General features: G+C 34.5%; 1 protein-coding gene across 1 annotated transcript in view; it reads right to left on the reverse strand.

The window, feature by feature from the left end:
* Positions 1-23,244, reverse strand: part of LOC140757563 (uncharacterized) — a 234,764-nt gene that overhangs the window by 138,791 nt on the left and 72,729 nt on the right. The window contains exon 2 of the mRNA XM_073093329.1: positions 22,218-22,327. Coding sequence (XP_072949430.1) covers positions 22,218-22,287 — 70 coding nt within the window. The 5' untranslated portion in view covers positions 22,288-22,327. The remainder of the gene's footprint in view (positions 1-22,217; positions 22,328-23,244) is intronic.

Here is a 23,244-nt window from a genome sequence, read left to right on the forward strand (position 1 = left end):
TGATACATTTGTACTAAATTTGTTCGTTATAGTCTTCGTTATGACATTAAATTAACTATATACATAGAACATAGGAGTAGCAGACGAGCATGCAGTCCACCCTGATGGTAAGTGGCTACTGCCGCCCATGGACATGTCATCAACCCAAGATAGGATTAGATATTCCTACCTGAGGTCAACCACAGATGCGCCGCTACTCCTGAAGTCTAAGCTAGAACGCCTCGGAAAAGTATGTCACCCTGACCACACCCTTCAAATCAGAACACAGATGCGCTTCACACTATTGTTATTAGGCAAAGATAACATACATTCTTCCTGATGGTAAGCGGTCACTGCTGTTCAAAAATATTTGTAAACAGTGAATGTGGTAGGAGTCCAAATTAAGGCTGAAGTTTAATAACCCCAAAGGATTAAGTTGGAATATCATCTAAGTCACTGTTCCTCTATGTAATGGAATGGCAAATCGCACATAAGGTCTCCGATAAATACTAATGTTTATTATTGAAGGATAGCAGTTGCTATTTTTGACTAATAAAAATTGGTTCTGTCTTGGTTGGGACGGCTGGCTTAAGCGTACGATAAATTTAGTCACAATGGTCACCCATCCAAATTTCGACCACGCCCGACGTTGCTTAACTTTAGACTTGTTTTTATATAAGCTATTGGCGCAAAAAAAATCATCGGGTTGCACTCCGGGAGGGCCGGCAGAAGTGGAAACTTTCGAAACCTAAGCTGAATAATAAAGTATAATAAATAAAAATGAAACAGTTTTTTCTATGCTGACACCGGATATGACATCTTCACTTTTGCAGTTTGCTTTGCCGTCTTACGAAGTTTCGATCAGGCCGCGTGTCTTCACGCGAGTTTAATATTTTACAAAAAGTGCACAATGCCGCTAAAGAAGTTTTCACTTCAAAAAAAGAAACAAAAACCAGGACCTTACATTTCTTGTAATGGACCTAAGTAAGAAAAGTGTTATACTTTAAATTCAAATCCGCCGGCCTCCTGCATAAAGTAGGCACAATTAATAGCAATATGGTGTAAAATTAATTGGCGCACAGATAATATGCAAATTGCGTTAATAGTACAAATACCCGTGATTTTATTTTTTTTTGTAAATATCTTTGGATACTTTAGTTTTTTGGACAAAAAAAAGAAAGGAGTTTTAATTTTTTGGCTTTTCATTATACAGATTCTAGATTCGTTCCAGACGCGTGTTTTTGATTTTTCTGACGTGCATATTGTGTGATAATATAATTAATTGTTTTTTTTTTAATTCGAAAGAAACCACTTCTATGAGTTTAACCAAATTTACTTTGTGGAAACTTGTTAACTGCGATGAAAAATGCCCTTATTCTGGTAAAAGTCTGTCGCAGCAGTAGTAGAATAATATTGAGATGACAGTAAAGTTACTAGATTTTCCTCAATATTCTATGTATTAATTACAATATGTATATTAAATAAGTACAACATTGTATCACTACGTGTGTTTAACTAGTTACGATGGTGTAAATAAATGAAAAGTGAACAAAACATTTACTTTGTTACAAGAAATCATCACCATCTTAAAGAAAACTAAGCTTAATGCGTCAATAAATACACACATACACACATTGTAAGACGCGTGTGTGCAGGCCATAACCGTGCAGTTAACAAGTATAATGAGCGTTCAGGTTATTGAAATAAAACAGGCAAATTGCTTTATAATTTATGGCCAATAAAGATCCCGCTGAAAGTGTCATAAAATTGGTTCTTCTAATTATACGACGGTGGCTGTTAGCGCAACGCTTTAGTTACGCTTAGTGGGTAGAGCTGGGTTCCTTTATGTGATGAAAGGTAACGAGTAGTTTGAGTTGTCGCCTCGTATAGTTGGAAATAAGAGTTCAGTGAAGTCGATCAAAGATAACTAAGTTAGAACGCCTTCTTGGTATTCCTGCTTTACGATAAAATCCGATTATTATTATTATATTTTTAATAATGATAAAGAGAGGTAGAGAGAGGTGATATTCAACTAACACCACATAGAAACATGTGTGCTGCTTCATAAATTGCTATTCGACGCGACTCGTTTCTATATTCAGAGCGGACTAGCAGATTGCCGCGGACTATACCATACTCATTCATACTATACCAGTTACTGTTGATGTTCGTCTTGGTTATTAAATCCAGTTTATTTACCTGTAACATAAAGAGAACATATTTATAATAAAATAATTATTTTGTTTATTTGGTGTGGTAAGGGAAAACTTTCGGAGGCATTCCAACTTAGTCCTCAAGGGTAAAGGCACATCTGTTGTCTCAATCTAATATTATCTGGGGTTGGTTACAGATGTCCATGGGCGGCAGTAGCCACTTACGATCAGGTGGACTGCATTCTCGTCTGCTACTCTTATATCATAAAATAAATCATATAAGATTAATCTATCATTAAATAATACGACTCGATTTTGGATAAACTTCAGCGTACAGTAAAAACGTTAACAAACCACGTCTTTTTAACTTCATTACACATAAGTACTAGATGCTATTTGTAACGTAAACCACTAAAGCCACTGAAGGAACCCGTAATTAAGGTTAAGAGTACCCACTGATTGTCTACGACCTGTATCGTTGAAATATTGTTGTAATTTCAATCCCGGATCAGTTGGCACTCGTGTAATAAATCTTAGAGTGGCGTCTAATCATTATTGTAATTTCCAATCTCAATTACGAATCAATCGGGATTGAAGGAAGTTGGAAATTTTAATTGACTTTGAATATGTTTAGTCCACGGTTTTGTATAATTGAAGCAGCGATTGAGAAATCAACTGACGTTAGATGGATATACTCATTTTATCGGGTAGGAGTAGAGAGATATAGGGTTATAGAGTGGATATTGTCAAGATTTTAATAGAAAATCTTTAATTCCTTTTTATTACTAACCACCTTGGATGGATTGTCATCATCATAATCATCATCAACCCATTACTGTCCCACTGCTGGGCACGGGTCTCTTTTCATAATGAGAAGGATTAGGCCATAGTCCACCGCCCTGATCAAGTGCGTATTGGTAGACTTCACATACCTTTGAGATCTTTTTTTATGGATTGTCAATTGACAAATATTTCAGAAGATTTAGGTACCAATTGGTAATAACTTGTGGATAACACTTTGCCTTCTCTGGTCTAGTTTATTGCTACTATAATGTTGAATGTTTTTAGGTAAGAGATGGCCGTCGGCCGATCACAAATGACATGAATATGTGTAGAGTTCATTACACCTGTTAAAATATATAGAACGCAATCACAGCTTTAAAGATTGTGTTGCAAAGTATATACTTATTGTCACTGGAAAGACTAAAAGTTTAATACGCAAAGCGGCCCCTTGAAATAACAATATACTTCTCATATCTTTGCACTGAACTACAAAGTGGAATCCTGGATAAACTTACGTCATTTCTGCTACACAACAAAGGAATGTTTCATTACCATCATCTACTTTAAAACTTTCGTCACTTACTGCAGAATGAATCCAATTTTCATTGCCTTCTCGAATAAAATTCGAGGCCATAGAAATGAGGTAACAGCTGCGAACAATCGCGGGTGAAATAAGGAAAATTGTCACTAATAACGGCGATTAGAAGAGAGAGGCGAACGCGGGTAATTGCCGAAACACGCACTGCAACACATGTTACGTTCTTTTTGTTTCGGAAGGTAATGAAATAGTAATGAGTACATGTGGAGTTATTACGGTAGCTAAATAGACAAGTGAAGATAAATTGTGGTATTATATAAGCCAAGTAAATATAGGATCTGGTTTAATAAATTTATTGTTCTTTTTCTATATTGAATTTCGGGATAATTAGCGACCATTTTCGATCTAGTGGCGTGGAATATTCCGTCCCTGCAAAAAATAATTCATGCACCTATTTCTATGAAATAGATATCAACGAGATATATAAGTATAGATAGACTCATACTACTCGCTGAAATCTATGTGCGATCAAGCGAGCAATATTCTGTCCGCGCTATGAATTCGTTAATGCATCCGTATAAAAAATGTTAGAAGTCAGTATGTAAATTATAGTGTCACTATTAAAAAATAATTGTATATCAGGATTTTTATAGTGTTAAACTATTTTCTACAAAATATAGGTTGATTCCTGCACGCGCGTCTTACCTGCACGGGCGCCACTTGTATCATTTTACACGTGCACACACACAACCGCGTAAATACTGCAGCGTGTTAATGTGTGCAGTTGGGACGCGCGTGCGGACATAAAACACGCGCGGCGGGGAAAACTCCCTTATGGATTTAATTTTATCGGGCTATTACCGTTACCTGGTATTTATGGTATTTTTTAAATTACTTTATATTATTATTAATAACAAAGTGTATTTTTAGGTATGCGGAGTCGCGGACACAATCTAGTATTCGATATAGCCTACGGTGGTGAATGGTAACAATTTGAGTTACAGCACTAACGTAGCCGGAGGGGATTTGTTTTATTCAGCCGCTAATTATTTTATTAATAACATCTTTATCGAGTTACGTAAGGAATTGATTGTTTGTAAATACCATCCAAATAACCACTTGAACAACTTCATTAAATTCTCGACAGGATAATAACAATGAATGGAGCAGATTGCATTTTTGAGTTTATGCAATAGGATGTTGTTTTGTAAGTATTTAAGTTACGGAGCAGATAATAGAAACCGTGGATAATGTATATGAATTTAATACTGATAGGAGGAAGCTCCCTTTGACAAATGAATTTTGAGATAAGAAATGTAAATTGGTTTCAAACACAATAATAATGGTGATTCTAACCGAAAAAGAAGTCTAAATTCGTCATACGTCATTTATATAATCGAGGACCGAACACGGTACATTCTATAGATAACATGGGTATGATGTTGTCACACAAGTTGTTTAATTAAGAGATATAGGTACATTATGCCCGTCATTAAGGGTTATCTATGTTTCGCCTACCAAACATCATTTAATAATTTTCGCCTACTAGAAATTGTTAAATTGCGATCTTTGACTTGCAATGTTTGGATATATTGAGTATTCATAACGAGATTCTGTGAAATATTCATTTAATAATTTATTTGTTTTATTCAATTTACTTTTACGTTGTACTTATTAAAAAAATGTACTTTTGTGTTGCAATTGATTCAAATAAAGGATATTATTGTTACTAAAACAGATGACGTATTTAATGGACTATAAGAATTATTATTTAAGAGATACTAAGCGGTAAAGGCAGATCCACACTATCGCAGTCGGCGGCCTCGTGAATTAGTTGCGCTTAATCGCGGACTCGTGTCGTTTTAGATCAGACCTCCGATGTTATTTATTACGAAGACTTTCTTAAATTGAGCGTTAGTACATAGATACAATGTTGCTTTGAACGATTTAAAATAGGTTGCATTCGTTTTGCGTGGCTTAAAATTGTAATGTCAGATTTTACTAGAGGTTACATTTACAGAAAAGTAAAAATGAAATTCGGTAGTAAGATGATTTATTACTTTATATGATGCATTCAATAAGTTAAATAATCAAACGAATATTTGCACGACGGTCAAAATTATTTACTCCATTCTGGTTCTAAAACCTAAAAAAAAGACTATACCGTGTTCCTTTGGATTATTTTTGTCAAATATTTAGAAAGTATTTCATTTATTAGAATTTTGGGCTTCTTCCAGTATAATAAATGTGATTTGATAATGTTACTAAAATACTGAATATAAGTTATTACATTAACACATCAAACCAATTTAGAAATACAAATAAAGTAATAAGGAGAAAAAAATACTATTATTATTGTGGTTCTATAATTACATTTAGAAAACTACCATATCTATTTTTAACACGTAGCGCAATTCGATAATGCATCTAGATTACACCCAGGATACAATAAATCGGCGTTTACTACTTCAGTTAGTCGTACTAAACTAGTGCCGATGACATTTTTATTAGAACTACCAGTTCTGCCTTCGCATCTACACCCACTTGGAGGCTATCTGGCGTAAAATATCTAGCTAAGGAGAATGCAGCAAAAAGATATTGGCGGAGGAAATTATGAATGTCGTTATGAAGAATTTGTTTGCGCACTTTGTTAGGCACGCGTGATTAAGCTTGCTACACGCGTGGCAACTTTCAAGATCTGTTGAATGTTGCTACGTAGATGTTCTAGTATTTTATTGAGTTAGTCACGCTTGTTTCCATTTGTTACAGATTTTAATCATAAGTTATTGATGGAGGAAATTATGAATGTCGTTATGAAGAATTTGTTTGCGCACTTTGTTAGGTACGCGTGATTGAGCTTCCTACACGCGTGGCAACTTTAAAGATCTGTTGAATGTTGCCACATAGATGTTCTAGAGTATTTTATTGAGTTAGCCACGCTTGTTTCCATTTGATACAGATTTTAATCATAAAATATTAATGGAGGAAATTATGCATGTCGCTATGAAGAACTTGTTTGCGTACTATGTTAGGTACGCGTGATTAAGCTTCCTACACGCGTGGCAACTTTAAAGATGTATTGAATGTTGCCACATAAAAGTGAATCTAGGGTATTTTATTGACTTTGTAATATTTTCTAAGCCTTGTTATAGATATCAATCTGCTGCATAACATATAATTGGTTAAAGGTACTTGATGTAACTTTAATCATGTGAAAGTTCTCTTTAATTAAGATAGTTACAAAATTACAATAACAAAAAGTATTTTGAATATCGTAGATTGTTGAGCTCGTGCTCTACATCATTATTTTATTATAAAAAAAAACAATAATTTCAATTTTACACTTGCTTGATTTGTTTTTGTATTTGAATTGGGGAAGTGAGAATAAATTAGTTTCGTTGAAATTGTTTAGTATTAACAAATCTTATGCAGACGTACCGCTTTTGAAAGGCTTTATATTTCAAACGCATGATTAAGATCGTACGCATTGTTATCAGCTGCATCGACACTGCGATCTATTAATTTAAACAACTAGCTTGCGAAAAAATTAAAACCTTTAAAAAATATATGTGTGATAAATTGCAAAAAATGCAATTTTCTTTCACGCTTTGCATGCAAAACGCATATTAAGTCAAGCTCCCACAAGCTTGTAACATTAAATTTAATAATTCTACATTTGAGCGCGTACTCATGTATTTTTATTTTAAAATAGATTGCACTTGTTTGCATGTTTTTGTATTATATTTGAATTATTATAGAGTACTACTGTTACATTTATGAGATACCTATCTCACAATCTAGTAAGCAATCGAAGCACTTAATGATAAATCGGAACATTGCCATAAACAACTATATGCAAAAGTAAAAGCGATGCTAATTCTGAGAGACTGTGCTTAACTTGTCCCTATTTTATTTATGGCCCATTAGAGTCTAACAGTGGCTATTTAACACCAAATGATCTGCATGGTCGATTTCCGCATAATTTCAATAAAAAATAACTAATAAATGAGGTTGCACTAGATTGATCATTCATGACAGTGTAAAGAATTTGTTTATGAACTCTTTATCATTAGGCACGCATGATTAAGCCGCGCACGCGTCGCTACCTGCCGTGACCATATAAGATCGCCGTATGTAACACTCTCGTCGAGTTCTTTAGAGCGAGCGATGTGTGTTACATTGAGTTTTTATTTTCTTTATGACGTTATAAGCATCCTTAGAGGATGTTTTTTTAAGTATTAAGAACTATTGTGCAGAATAGTATGCTTTTAGGGTCACGGGTTCATGTTATGCATGAGTATTTTAATGAATGTACAACTATTCATCAAGTTATTTATAAAAGACGGCTCTAATACTCATTTAGTGGTAGAACTCAAATATATCTTACAAAGGAAGATATTTTCGTTTATTTTCGTCGGCTTACAGTTGGGAACAATTTCCTTAACCAATTAACCATTAACGTTAAACATTATCTAATATATAAAATTCTCGTATCACAATGTTAGTTACTGTACTCCTCCGAAACGGCTTTACCGATTTTCACCAAATTTTATATGCATATTCAGTAGGTCTGAGAATCGCCTACTATCTATTTTTCATACCCCTAAGTGATAAGGGTTGTTCACCCTTAACATTTTTTTATTTATGTGGCAACACAACGTTTGTCGGGTCAGCTAGTAATTATGTAACATCGATAATACGAACAAACGAACGAACGAACAAACATTTAAGACTGATTTAAATACTACTATAGATATAACTTTCTCATGTTCTACACGAACGAGCGCTCTATATACAATTATACATTCACGCTCGTTCACCGAGATTGTGTAGCACCCATACGTAATTCGTACGATTGGTCCGAAGCCACCGTGACGTTATCACCTAGTGATGGCGTGTCACGTTATGCGTGAAGTGTAGCCCTCGATGCAATGCTAACGACCCTCGTTACATTTTAATGAAAGTGGATGGCAATAGCCTTCCTAATTCCTATCGGTATTCGTAATGACGTGTGACGGTTTAATCTGTCTTGTATTTTCACTGACTTCTTATGGGTTTTCTTTCATAGATATTTTACCTACGTCGGTAGGATAATATATCTATGGTACATTTATATTACGTTTTGATTATGTATTGATGATGGTTTATGTTTTATAATTTTTACATAAATATAAATTTTGTATTTCTGTATTACATGTGTTTTAAATTTAAAATAAATACATATTTATCCTTATACCATAAATAACATTTTATTTCTTCCCTTTCCGTTATACAAAGCGGAGACTATTTTAAACATGACGTCACTGTATAAAATGTTAATTAATTAATGTTAAGTTGTAACAGAAGGTTATCGAAATATAAGTCAAACATTTTAAGCATCACGGTTCTTTAGAGAGTTACAAGTTTTGATATAAATATGTGAACTATTCGATACGTAATTAACAAGTACTTTAAACGAAAGCGTTAGAAATATCTTTGAGATGTGTAATTCGGTGTATACGAAGGGCGACTACGGGTGACTGCTTCTTTTGCCTACAAGACTTGAACCAATGTACAATATATTTTTATAGTAAACGAGCATTTGCCCGCGTCTTCGCTCGCGTTACGAAGTAATATTTTCATCCCCTATTTTATCCCCTCGGTGGTAGAATTGATCAAAATCCTTACTTAGCTGATGCCTACGTCATAACATCTACCTGAATGCCAAATTTCAGCCCGACCCGTCCAGTGGTTTGGGCTGTGTGTTGATAGATCACTATGTCAGTCACTTTGAGTTATATATATTTAAAAAATCTGATGGGAAGTGACAAGACGCTTTCTACACTCACCTACACTAGGATTCCCTGTGTCGTGGGTGCTATGGACACACAAATAGACAAACACCCAGACGCAGAAACAGAAGTCTAAATTAATCATTAAGATATCTGTCTGGCCAGGGATCGAACTCAGGACCCTCTGCGCGTCTGACCGGTATGGTGATCACTCCGCTTCGCGCGTTGTCTCTGTCGCTCATACATTTCCTTAGTCAATTTACCACCTTACACCTTACAACATATGTTGTAATATAAATAACATATCGCAATATATTTAATAGCATAATTATGAAAATGACTGTCAAGACAAAGGCACGACTTTCGGCATTTTCGACAAGATCTGGGGCCATCGTGTGCCAACGCCACGCGTGTCCAAACTGTGATTACACTAAATTACAATCCGTTTTGCAATTCAATTCACTTCATTAGAAAATATGTTAGTAATAGCTATATTAGACACCTACATTATGCAAGTAATATCTAGTTCCTCGAAAAGTCATCTGCTGAATATAATACAGTAATACATTAGATATAATATGTAGTTTTTAAGAATGTACTATATGATTAAATATGATTGTTTCATGGAACATACATCCATTTAAGTTCGAAGAATAGTGGTTCAAAGAGTAGTTTGTTGAATTATACTTTTATTTGTAATGATTCAACGTATTATGAATTTATAATATCACATGCACAGTCAGCTTCAATAGTAGATTAACAGATTAAGATTTCAAAAATACCTATACATCCAATCGTTCATAAATAGTTGAATATCCTACATGTTTGTCTACTTTTGGAGCTGACTGTACATATAATATATCATGTCTTAAAAATGAAAAAGGACACGTTGCACAACTAGGTGATACAAGTTATAAATCCTTACTTTTAAGCACTAATGAAACCAGAAGTTGATGTTATTATGTTGATTCAAAGATAATAACGCTTCATTAGGTTCTAAAGAAACGTCTACATTCTCGTTAACAGTCCTTTAATCTTGAATAAGTTTAAATGAGTGTATTATAAAAGTTCTATAAAACTCTTCTTAGGCGCACGAGCTAACATACATAATAAATATGAATCTACATGATAAAATAAATTAACGATAATCCAATTATCCAAACGATTAAATTTGTTCAGTGTCCTGATTCTGTCAAATGCAATTGATTCATCATCAACCGAATACTGTCCATACATCGACGACCTGACGTCTCTTCTCAAAATAAGATGGATTTAGGTCATAACCAACTGATCAACTTCTTCTAAGGGCGTGAACAGTTATAATACTTTTAGCATCTGCGATCGACAATTTAGGTTCAAGGTGGTAGAATCCTTTGTGGTTCGACTCCGGCGGCACCACTGCCACACCTATTTCTACCTAATAACAGCAGTGTTAGGCGCTGCTGTGTTCTGGTTTGAAGGGTGTGGTAAGGGAGACAGACTTTTCCGAGACGTTCCAGCTTAGTCCTCAGGGGTTCGCGCGCATCTGTGGCTGACCTCAGGTAGGAATATCTAATCCTATCTGGGGTTGATTACAGATGTCCATGGGCGGCAGTAGCCACTTACCATCAGGTGGACTCCATGCTAGTCTGCTGCTCATATAATATAAAAAAAGGTAAATTTCACGCGATGCACATAATGGCGCGCCTCTCAAAGCTTCTATTGGATGCTCGACGCAGCAACTGAACGAAAAAAACGCGATGCAGCATTAGTTGCTAAAACGTGCGTTTTAGCGGACGGAACGCTAGTCGCTATACGTGATGCATCATCGGTTCAATCGCAAAAACGCGAATCGCCGATGCTAAAAGTACTCGTAGCTCATTTGCTAGTTTGACCTCACACATCTTCTAATCAAATGCGAATTTGTTGATCTTATACATGTTCAGATCGAGTAAGAGTTTGTTTACTTCCCAAAACCTACGGGAACATTACATAGAAAAACAGTCGAGACACTAAGGAAAGTGTGTTGATATTTCTGAGAAATGCTGTTAAAACTTAGCTCACCAAAATTCAGTCCTAAATCCATATAAAAGAGCACTCAATGCAATAAATTAAGTATAGATAATCGTCGCAGATCCCTTTCACCGACCCGCAAGCTTCTGAACGCCAAAACATGTTATTATTTTGATTACCAACGTCGCGAGATCTTAATTACGTTATGTGCGTTCTAAAGGTTGTAGAACCCTTCAATCATGGTACGACCTTTCATACTTGCTACTTGCAGTTTTGTAGTTTTTCTGGTGTTTTATTACAGATATAATAAGGCAAAGTATAATAATAAGAGAACGTTATTAGGTGAATATAGTGCTCTTTTAGAGAAGCGGGATTAATGTCGCACTCCCCCCAATTATTGCGTTAAGAACGAAATATTAGTTCTAATACATCGAATGGCGTTCCAAAACGACTGCGATTTGGCATGAGGCTTTGCTAGTTAGTCGCCAATAGGAGCCAATTGTTACAGTTAAGACTTATATCAGACAATAGGTAAGTCTGGAGAACTATAAGCCATATGTTTTCAGTCAAATCGATAAAACAAAAAGTGCACCAATTTTTACCAGGTCATCGACCCCAGATTACCTACGATTCGTAAATCCGGTAGTCAAACCCGCTCGCACGTGCAATTAGAAGCAAAAGTTCAAATATTTCGATACCATTAATCGTGTTGTAAATTCCGAATTGTAATTTATCATCCGGTGTAACGAACCACATTTTGGTTAATTACTGCGTCTACATTTGCGAGAATAACTAAAAAACTGGTTAACAGTTCGCGCGTCGGCTTATGAAAATGAAGAAATTATCGGTTTAGTAACGACCCGGCGCGGGTATCGATAAAAAGACGGTCGTATCGACTTTTATGTCGGTAGTAACGGTCGACGTAAATTCGACGTATTATTGCCCCGCTGGGAATGGCTTGATTAAAGCTGACCGCCCATTGGCTACTGTCACTCGCGCAAGTACATTTAGCGATTAGTTAACTGTCAAAAATTTAGAAACTATTTATTAGCTTATTAATGTATATAGATGGAAGGATAATCAACTGTGGGCAGATTACTTGTCTATTAATAGTTTGTGTGATTGACAAAAAATCCGTGACAACAATTTAGTAGCTTATGCGTTTAGAGACATCGTAGATAATTTACTGTGGCCAGATTTATCAAGTAAAATTAAACATGTATTTTTGGAATCTAACTTTTATACTTAACTCTTCAAAAAGAGCTTTTCTTTAAAGTCGGCGAGAAATGCATTGACAGCTCTGCTGGTGTTGCAAATGTCCATAGACAACGGAGATTACCTTCCATCAGGTAGCTCGTCACTAGTATTAACTATAAAATAAAATAAAAAACAAATTGGACGCTCAAGCGACAGCGGGTTAACCGACTACTCAGTAGCGAGAAGATACCAACCTTATTATCGTTCACGATAGTAGCCCATGGATGATCAACCTTATATGGCTCTGTTTTCAATGATTATTGAGTTATCTTGTATCGCCTGTAATCTTCCTGCGAGCTCTCGTAAATTAGTTATAACGGCGCCCGGCGCTTGTGACATGCAAACCTTGACCGTTAGCTCATATAGGTTTATAGCTCATCATTGTATTGTGAGAAAATATAAGTTTTAGCTATACAACGAGGGAATGTTGCCAGCATTCTGGGAAATCATCACAGGGACAGCAACTGGATGTAGCTTTTTATATTTAATTTAAAATATTGTTTTATTATATAATTTTTCTCCTTTATACTATTTCAATTATTGTAATATAAGTAAATAAATTAAATTATAATAAATTACTATTTTCATATTAAGTTTTGTTTGTATGAACGCCGAAAAAGAATTTCTAATTGGCCTTGGTAATGAAAATTTTATCGACGCATTTGTGATGCAAATGTATCGCTTGTTGATTGTGTGAAGAAAATATTTTCTTTCTTTATAATTAATGAATATTCATTAAGTTTGATGATTATTTAGAAGGCATTACCGTTTGCCTAGCAAATAATTGTGATGTCTGAAGAACGAAATAAAAGTGAAGTGTCTGTTTTTTAATACGCTTTTTAATATGAAAATAACAGCATATTTCTAATATGAAATTATATAGGGTAAGTACTAATAAATGAAAAATACAATTATTAAAATGTTTGTTTGTCTATCTATCTGTTTGTTCTTGTTTGACTTTCTCCGAAACCTTCCTTGGCAATTAGCGAAAAGAGTAACTTAGGCTACATTTCCCATTTTAGAAAAATAATGAATCTTTTGTGCATAATAAATATAACCCATAAAATAACCAGACTATTTTATTTACACTTATAAACGCGAATGAAGCCGATGGCACAGCTAGTTAATTAGAAAACTTTGAACTTTCTCTACACAAGTAAAGTGTAGAGGTTAGTTTACGGCACCAATGAACTGTTTATAACCTTTATTCCCTTCAGGAGCAGCTGTAGCGTATTTTATAAGCGTGTATAAGTTTACTGTTATATTGTTTAATACACAATTTGTTTATACGCGTATAAAATAATCAAGTGCTATGAAGTACAAGACAATACAAATACGATTTATTGCATACTAAACAGAACATGTTCCTACACGTCAATATATTTGTTATATAAAGTCGTAAGCTCTAAAAGAGATAGTTAGGCACGCTAAATTAGTTTCTTTGTTAATTGTTAATATAATATGTAATTTTACTACAATATTAATGTGATGTTAGATTTTATTAACACTATATCACGTATTAAGTTGTAATTTTAACTACGAGTTAACAGTTAATTGACAAGAAATATTGTTTAATTAATTATATGAACAATAAAGCATTGTAAAGAAATAAAATAGAATTGATATTAAAATTGTTATCTACCAGACAACTTCGGTTGATAAAATTGATCTTGTGAACAATAAAATAGCCCTCACATGTGGAGCAAAATTACTTATAAAGACATTTGGAGAGGAAACGTTTGTTTAAAATAAGTGTAAAGAAAATGTCTACATGAAAATTAAAATTTTAAATAGCTGATCATACATTCAGACCAGTGACTTTTTATAGTTATCCAGGTAACTAAAAATACATTAAAGGCGAAAATAGAATATTACGAAGTATTATGCTTCAGAGGTTCTTGTATACATTTTTAAATGTTGTAAAAAGTATACCAATCCGTAAATTATATTTATGTAGAACTTAATCCAAACTCTTCTTGATTTATGCAGTAGGATATTAAACAAATAATAAGTCACATATTAACTTATGTCAATGAACCCTCACAAATCCCAATACCGAAGATCCCGTATTGATCTGATTAATCAAATTGATACCCAATCCGTTATTAATTTAAGTTTATTAGGTACAGCTTTGTAGTAATTTTCGCTTATTTTATGTCCTCGAGCATAAGTGAAGCGGCTATCAAATGTTTAATGTCGACGAAAATCATATTAAGCTTATCTGGTTCCGTAAAACCTGTAGCACCTTTATATTTAATATACCGTATTAAGTTTAAGCCAGAGCTACTTATAATTACATTGTTTATGTTTTGAGCTGTTCCATCGCTGGCGAGAAACGATTATAACGATTTAATGGCATAGGCGTTTATCTCGCGTAAACTAATATTTATTATAAATGGACTTAATTGATTGATATGAAAATAAATATGCAAGCTGTAGTCCCCGGAATTGCAAGAACAAGTTTGTACGAGTATGTTATGTGCTAGAAATTAAGGAATGATCGTATGGTATATTTTATGTTGGTGAACCTTAATAGATGGATGAAATACAGATGCTATGGTCTAAGATCCGACTAAGACTTACTTAGACTTATAACAAAGTTAGTATGCCCAAAAATCGTGAGTTGGCTTGAAAAATCATGGCCAGACTATGATTAATTAAAATTTCAAAATATGCTGTTGATAAATTCCAGTGCGTATACTAGTTTGTGTCATATCATTATATCTCTGTGCAGGACTGGAGAGACTCCTTAACATGTCAGATAGATGAATCGATTTTAAAGAAATAAGAAAATGTCAAAAATGTCATGATGTTATAGAAACTTACAAGATATTTATTACTTTATTTATAAATCCTGCAAAAACAAGCAGGTTTATTACAGTGATTCTTAGCTAAGTTAGGTAAGCGGTTTAGCTAGCGTTAAATGGTCATCGCCTGCTGTGGATATCTGTAATAAACTTGAAATTAAACGGGAATCTAACGTGAAGTCGATTAATTAGTAATCAACGTCTAGTATCTCCGAGAAGTACTTACGTCGTGACGCCTCATACCTGCCGTTGTTTTTAAGAAAGTCTTTCTTAATATAAACACGGCGGAACAAACATTGCTCCTAAAAGGTATAGGGGAGCTGTACCCTTCTGTCGAACTATTCCACAATGTTTAGATCTCTAACACATCTTTCACGTAATTAAAACATTTCATGTCAGCAAAAAAATCGTGCATCAAGAGCAATTTCTTATCCTCTATTGGTAAAACAAGTCAGTAACTATATCGGGAGCATATTAAATTTATGTTGCGTTCACAAAAAACGAAAACAAAGCCATCACTTTGTCCGAAACCGCAGGTTTTTGCGAAGTAAAAGGAATGCCACGTCCGTACTCCTTAAACGGGTTCGCCGGAGGTCATTAAGGTTACGTCGGGTTGTTTTTCCCCAGCGTAACAACATCGAAACGATAAAAAACGTTTCACTTTTATGTTTGGTCTCCCTGAATACGCCTTCGAGTGTCTTCGCCTTAACAAACTATAATGGAGATATTTCGCCTCAGATTCCATATCGAAACTGTATCAAACATTAAACGAAACGACCACCGGATTTTATAATCTCGAATCCTTTAATATCTTTCGTCGAATCGACTCGAAACGTAATGGATTGTTAACATTACGATTTTCAGTTATACTTCGAATCTTATCGAAATGTTATCAAAGACCTGGATATCGAGGCATAAACGGCAAACCCCAACTACTGAACCGAATGTAAAATTTGCATTAGCATGATATTAAAATATATTTTATGGGTTCGAGTTGGAGTTTTTTGCTGGACCGATAAATAAGGCGTGTTATCTCGTTTTGCCATTTCAATCTACGACCCCGTGAATAAAATAGAGTAGGTAGAGGTGTGGCTCGTGCGCAGCCTACGCACACATTTGCAATTCTAATAACGCGGATTCACTCACACGGACGTGACATTTTCCTTCCTATACCTATGGTATTCTATTGTCAGATAATATCTGGGGAATGTCTGGACATAATATATTGACATGATTGTAATATTTTATACATATTTTTCCAATTTGACAAATCAATGTTATTTACGTTTATATTGATGCGATGAAGTTGTATTAAATGATGATAGATATATTGGAATTTATGATAATTATTTATCTACACTAATATTGTAAAGAGGAAAACTTTGTTTGTATGTTCGTTTATAATGAATAGGCTCAAAAACTATTAGACCGATTTTAAAAATTCTTTCACCATTCGAAAGCTACATTATCCACGAGTAACATAGGCTATATTTTATATGAAATATATTTGATAAATAGATTTTGAGGCAGTACAAAGTTTGCCGGGTCAGCTAGTTGGTATATAAATTAATAATGGACTAACTTGGGATGAAACTAGACACAATAGAGCCAGTCTTTTCAATTGATTAAACCTTATGTAATCGATACCCATATATAAAGATCGACGTGAAATTATAATCTGTGGAACTTGGTTATGAAGACAGTCAATACTACTTTTCTACATGTAATATTAGATGTAATTTTTATTTATACACTTGCCTTTGACCACAATCTATCTTACTTTGACACACGTACAAATTTAACTTATTATATGTACCTATAATCAAAACGAATAGAGTTTTCAGAAATATTTGTGTGGGTACGAATATTTGTGGGAATGAGAGGTAATTTCCGAAACTAGTATTCAGATTATGAAAAATCTTTCACTGATCTTTCTTTGGCCAAATTATCCGAAAACGCTTTAGACTATTTTTTTACTTAGATAAATTTAAGTTGCATAAGAAATCACGATATAAAAAAACTGACCATCTGGTTTTAACATCGCATATTATTTATCTGATAAAGGTCGCGATCGCGTGCCACGAGCGGCCAGTTACAAATGGCTACCATTTAGTACCTGCAGCCCATCTGCAATACTGTTTTATTATGTTAATACCAACATTGGTTCCGACAGATCCGTTTAGTTGTAAGGTCGTACGAAACCAGCCCCGTTCATTAAACCTAGTTCGGTTTTATGCAGTTCTAGATATGCGCTCGCGATTTGCAAGTTTATCTAGTTAAGGATTTAGCTGGATTAATTAGTTTTGATATTTGTTACTGTTTTAACGTGTATTAAGAATTGGCGATAGAAGCAATCGGTAAATAGGTACACTAAACACGTAGCTTGTAAAGTCGTCAAAAATACAATTTTAATTGCTTTTTTTTCATTGTAAGTATTTTATTTAGAGTAAGAGTTTTTGGATCACAACAAATTACTACACAAGACATCTTTTATTCCCGTCAGAATATAGGGTAAACTCTACTGTGACTGTTTTTTACGTGACAGTAATATTTTTTAAATTTATTTATGTACCTATCCTATTCGTATATATCGTTCGTCCGCAATCCTTACAATCCAAATAGCTTGACGGATTTTCCCATTATGTTTTTATAATATTTTTTCCTATTTATTATGTATTTTCTTGATAACATATTCTGTTCTTCTAGTACTTACCAAAACAATACAATTCACCTAAATATTCCACAAACCAAAGCGTATATCTTTCTAACTTTAATTTCGATTGCGTCAACTTAATTCATTACAAGTTTCTAGATATAAATGTCACTCGAGCAACCTTAATTGAAACATAAAACATAGAGAATTACCATAATATATCGCCAACGCCACAGAACAGAGACGTGAGCTATTAACTGTATATAGTTATGTATACAGACAGGTGTCCAATATTTTAGATTGCATGATTTTAGGTGTGATCAAATTTAATGCTTAATTGTTAATTTGTTTTCGTAAAATCTTGGCATTTAGCGTCAAAGCGACATTCCATGGGTACACCATAATCACGTCCATTCTTATTTTATAATCGTAGAGTAACACTACTATGGACTTGAAAGGTTTTGAGAGATGTAAATGTAACTATTATGGGCTTCAAAGGTTTTGAAAGGTGTTCACAAAAATACAGGATCACATCGCTGATCATATCAGCAGCATGAATCTAAAGTGAAGTTTGGATCAACTATTTGGAGATAGTGCCAGATGTTTATCGTCGTCAACCCAATATTGTTCCACTATTACGATTACTGTCTCTCATAATGAGAAGGATTAGGCCATAGTCCACCGCGCTGGTGAAGTGCGTATTGCTAGACTTCACATACCCTCGAGAACTTTTTTTAATCTCTCAGGTATGCAAATTTCCTCACTATGTTTTCCTTCACCGTTAAATGTATCTATCTATCTTCAGCCCACATTAGTCCACTGCTAGACATAGGCCTCTCCCAAGGCACACCACTGAGCCCGATCTTCGGCCTCCTCATCCAAGAGCCCTCTACACCGTTAAAGCAAATAATAATTTGTAATATGCACATAACTTTGAAAAATCAGAGGTGCGTGAGTGCCTGGGATTTGAACCTCGGACCCCTCTATCGAGGGCCCGAGTTGTAGATGCTTATGAGTGGCAGTAATTTAACATTAAATCGACTGTGTCTTGTGACCCATTTCATCGCTCTAGAATGTGTTATGTATGTTGCCCATGAATCCGCTATACATAGATTAGTAAAGATACTTCGCTGCCTTCAAATTGAATGAAGCCACAAACGGCTTATTAGAAAGTTCTTTTTTTGAATTCTTGGCAAAAAAAACATTTTTGGAGAAAATTTACGAATAAATAACTAATACTGCGTAATTTACATAATAAACAAATAATTATTTCAAATATTTTAGGGACATTTTAGCACGAAGACGTGGCAAAACGTTTTTTACACAACTATTTCACATGGTTACATTTTCTTGTTAGTAGTGAGTAATCTTTACTAATCTATGCCGCTATAGTGCAATATGGTGCTCACAGTTTTATGGAGACACGTGCCCAATCCCAATAGTGGGACATGAAAACGATTGACGATATGAACGCGGTCGGACAGTTTTCCAGTTATATATCGATATGATATTCCACTCACATTTCCTCATAAATACGAAACAGATTTACCATCTGATCTCTGATAAATTTGTTCCATGACTGTTACATTTATTCAGTTACTCAGATTGCTACGAGTCGAGCATGCTCAATACTAAGCCTGAGTGATAGTCTAGGTCTTACTTGTGTTCTCTGAGTATTGCATATCGTTTTAATATATTTTCAGGATATCTAGATATAGGATTGTGTATGAACATGTTATAAAAAGATTATGTAGGTATATTTACCTATTTTAAGATATAGATTGAAAAGCTTAGAGCTATTGTTGAAATCGTTCAGTATTTTTATTAGATTCTGTACTTAAGTCATATTCCTAAGAAAAAAAATCAATAGCCTATGAAGTTAGTGGATATTATTTACAAGTAAAGAGTGAAATTAATCCAGAATTAGTCCGGCAATGCATTGGCAACTCTTCTGGTATTGCAAATGTCCAGAGGCGACGTTGACTACTTTCCATTAGGTAGCACGTCTGATTTATATTTAGGCATAGATAAGTAGTTAGGCTCAAAAAAAAGATAAGTTTATTAAATAAGCAACAAATACGTGTATTTTATTATCGTTACAGCTATTTCTGTTAAACTAAAAAAAAACTCAAGTTAATATGGCAAATAATGCCCTACAATAAGTAACGATGATTGCAATAGTTCGTCTGTAAAATAAAGCGATAAATTGTTCAATTTGTGATCTGTGAACCGAAAGCCACATTATTCCCTCGATCACGACCTGTGTGCCACTTGACGGTTATAACGACCACTTAGTTGCAAAGTACACTTTTACACCTTTTGTTAGTTATTTTGTTCCAATAGAAATAATTGTGTGCGGATGTGTGTGTGCCAGTGACGGAGAGGAAAACTGTTAAAAGTATCTTTCGGACTAATATTTAACTTTAGAATATGTGAACCGAAAGCCACATTCTGGCTGCAATAACGTCCTGTGTGCCACTTGACGATTATAACGGCCACTTTGTTACAAAGTACACTTTTACACATTTTAAGTTACTTATTTTGTTTCAATACAATTAATTATGTGTGTGTGTGCTCTTGATGGAGAGAAATATTTTTCAAGCATTTTTCGGACGAATACTAAAAAGAAATTTTTTAGTAGAAACCTTTATGTCTTTATGTCAATAGGATGTGTAATTTATTACATTGATCAGTGTATGACCATTTATATACTTACTGCACTAATTAGGTTTTAGTACCAGTTTAAATAAAAAATAATACTTAGTATAAAATGGATGCTATTTATGAAAATATAGAAAATAGAATGGCAATTGTAACACTAAAGTTGAATACGGGCATATTTTTTAAACGCAAGCACATTTGCTTCAATTTGGCTTTCCGTTAAATTATTATATTAAACTTGTTTATTTAATATTCGTCTCATCATGAATACAATTTATATCCTTAGTTGATTAATAAATCAATTTTACCGTATGGTAATCACGAATTAATAATTCATAATATTATATTGAATCCGTAAACACGTCATAATTCCATCTTCAAAATACTCTAAATGTAGTTAAATTGATTTATAAGCACATTTAATTGAAACGCCTATCTAAACCGTTCCATAAAAGTCCGATAGTTTGGTTAATAATAAAAATAAATTTGGATTTAAATTTGGATTTATATTTACGATATAAATCCAAATTTAAAGACAGCTCTAAATCATTTAAATTGGCATAATAATAAAAATAAATTTGAACGCGCATCTGAGCCACTCCACAATAGCTTGGTTCGAAAATTCCAATTCCAAATTCAAAATACTCGTAATATTCAAACGACATATTAACAATCATTAGCACATTTAATTCGAACGCTATCTAAACTACTCCACGAAAGTCCAGTAGCGAGGCTAATAGGCGGGAGAGCCGAAAAAACCCGACGGTAGCCGAGTCGTGAGCTCTTACGGAAGATGTATGGAAATGTGCACCTGTCGGCCGCCACCCACTGCGCACAGATCAACGATAGTTAGAACGCTGCTTTTCCGCTCCATTCGCGTGCTACTGTTTCGTGCAAATTACGCTGAATTTTTGTACGTATACCTCATAGTAGTAGTATACTATATTCCAGTGGTAAAAATAATGAGGTACATTATAAACATTGCATTGCCGCTATTAATTAAATATAATTTAACGCGCGAAATAGTAACTTAATATTAATATTTTTTATTTATTTATTTTATCAAATCAAATATTCGCTGCGGCAACAGTACCAGTACTGTCAGCATCGAATGAATTGTTTTTGTGTGTTTCTAACTTAAACATGTTACTGGACAATACCTGAGAAACACTAAATCGTCCCAACTACCGCCTCGGAATCTAGCTCGCAGCATATCAATGGTGACGGCACTGTCAGCGTTGAAAAAGCATACATATATTATGCTGATGACATTACAAATTAACGTACGAAACCTAAGTGACACCATGCCGGGAATTCTTCCGCCTCAGCCCCCAACTGACGGCCCAACGTCCAGGCTCATCGGACTTTTCATTCTCGTATCAATTGAACTTAACATGTTAACGGATAGTACACGTGTAACACCAAGCCGGTTGAGTTAACTCGAAGACGAACTCAGGCACAAAAACCTTACCGTCCTCTTGACCTTATAGTCTATATGTACTTATCGGACAATGCCTGAGTGATATCTAGTCAGCCTCACTACCTGCTTGGTCTACGGCTCGCGGCGAATCAACCTTTCCAACCTCATGTGAATCGGATAACTTTACATGTTAAGGGCAATACCTGAGTAACACCATGCCGGCCACACTACCGCCTCGGCGTCCGGCTCGCGGCGCGCCAACGGTGCCAGCATCGAATCAAGAGAGCACGGGCTGATTTTACATCGCTCTATCCTACGGAAGAACGTAACTTGTCAATTAATCTTACTTCAAGTATAACCATTGCAAACATATATGGCTAGCAAGGACGTTAGTGAGTAAATTGGGATTTTAAGAAATGAAAAATGTGAATATATTTGACGAATTGACTATTATAATAGCAATAAAAAGGGAGAAAAAATGCCTAAAACAAAGATGTTAATAAAGAAGTGTCGACAAGTTTTCAAAAAGTACTAGCCACTGTTTATATTGATTTATGCTGTTTTCTAGAAATCGTCAACAAACACGGAGAAAGCGATATTGAAATCAGTGCATTAGAATTCAATTGCTATAGCATTGCATTTCGCGAGTTTGACTTTGACATTATATTGAAACCTCGTTTGATGCGAACGCAGCTTCAATACAAATCAGGGGTACGTTCAAGGTGAAGACAGGACAGTTTCAGGGATACTCATAAAATATAGCAGTAGGTATACAGTAACCTTAGGATGAGTTTTTACGTTTGCTCGAAAACGTTCACCGTTCCCGTATTCCCTTATACAGCGCCCCCGTGCATCGGAACTGAAATTTCGCATTTTCAATTTTAAAAAACTGAATATCAAGTGTAACAACATTTAATTTCACAAATATAAAACAATGCATTTATTTTTACATTTTTAATTTTGATAGCGTTATAATCCCATTTTTGAAACTTATACCGCGGAATATTATTTTCAATACATTATAATACGTAAACGGTGAACGTTTTAGAGCAAACGTAAAATCTCATACTAAGGGTACAGTATTCATGCAAAACAAAACAAACAAAAACTAACTACTTACTGAATTCGGTCCAAGTTCATTCAAACCGACGCGCACGTCACCACTGAACCGCGACTGTTCATTTCAAAAATCGATTCGAATTTCAAAAAAATAATCCACCACGAAAAAAT

The sequence above is a fragment of the Epargyreus clarus genome, unplaced genomic scaffold (genome assembly GCF_041222505.1).
Source record: "Epargyreus clarus isolate Ecla_fem2 unplaced genomic scaffold, WU_Ecla_fem_2.2 ptg000004l, whole genome shotgun sequence".
NCBI classification, from domain to species: domain Eukaryota; kingdom Metazoa; phylum Arthropoda; class Insecta; order Lepidoptera; family Hesperiidae; genus Epargyreus; species Epargyreus clarus.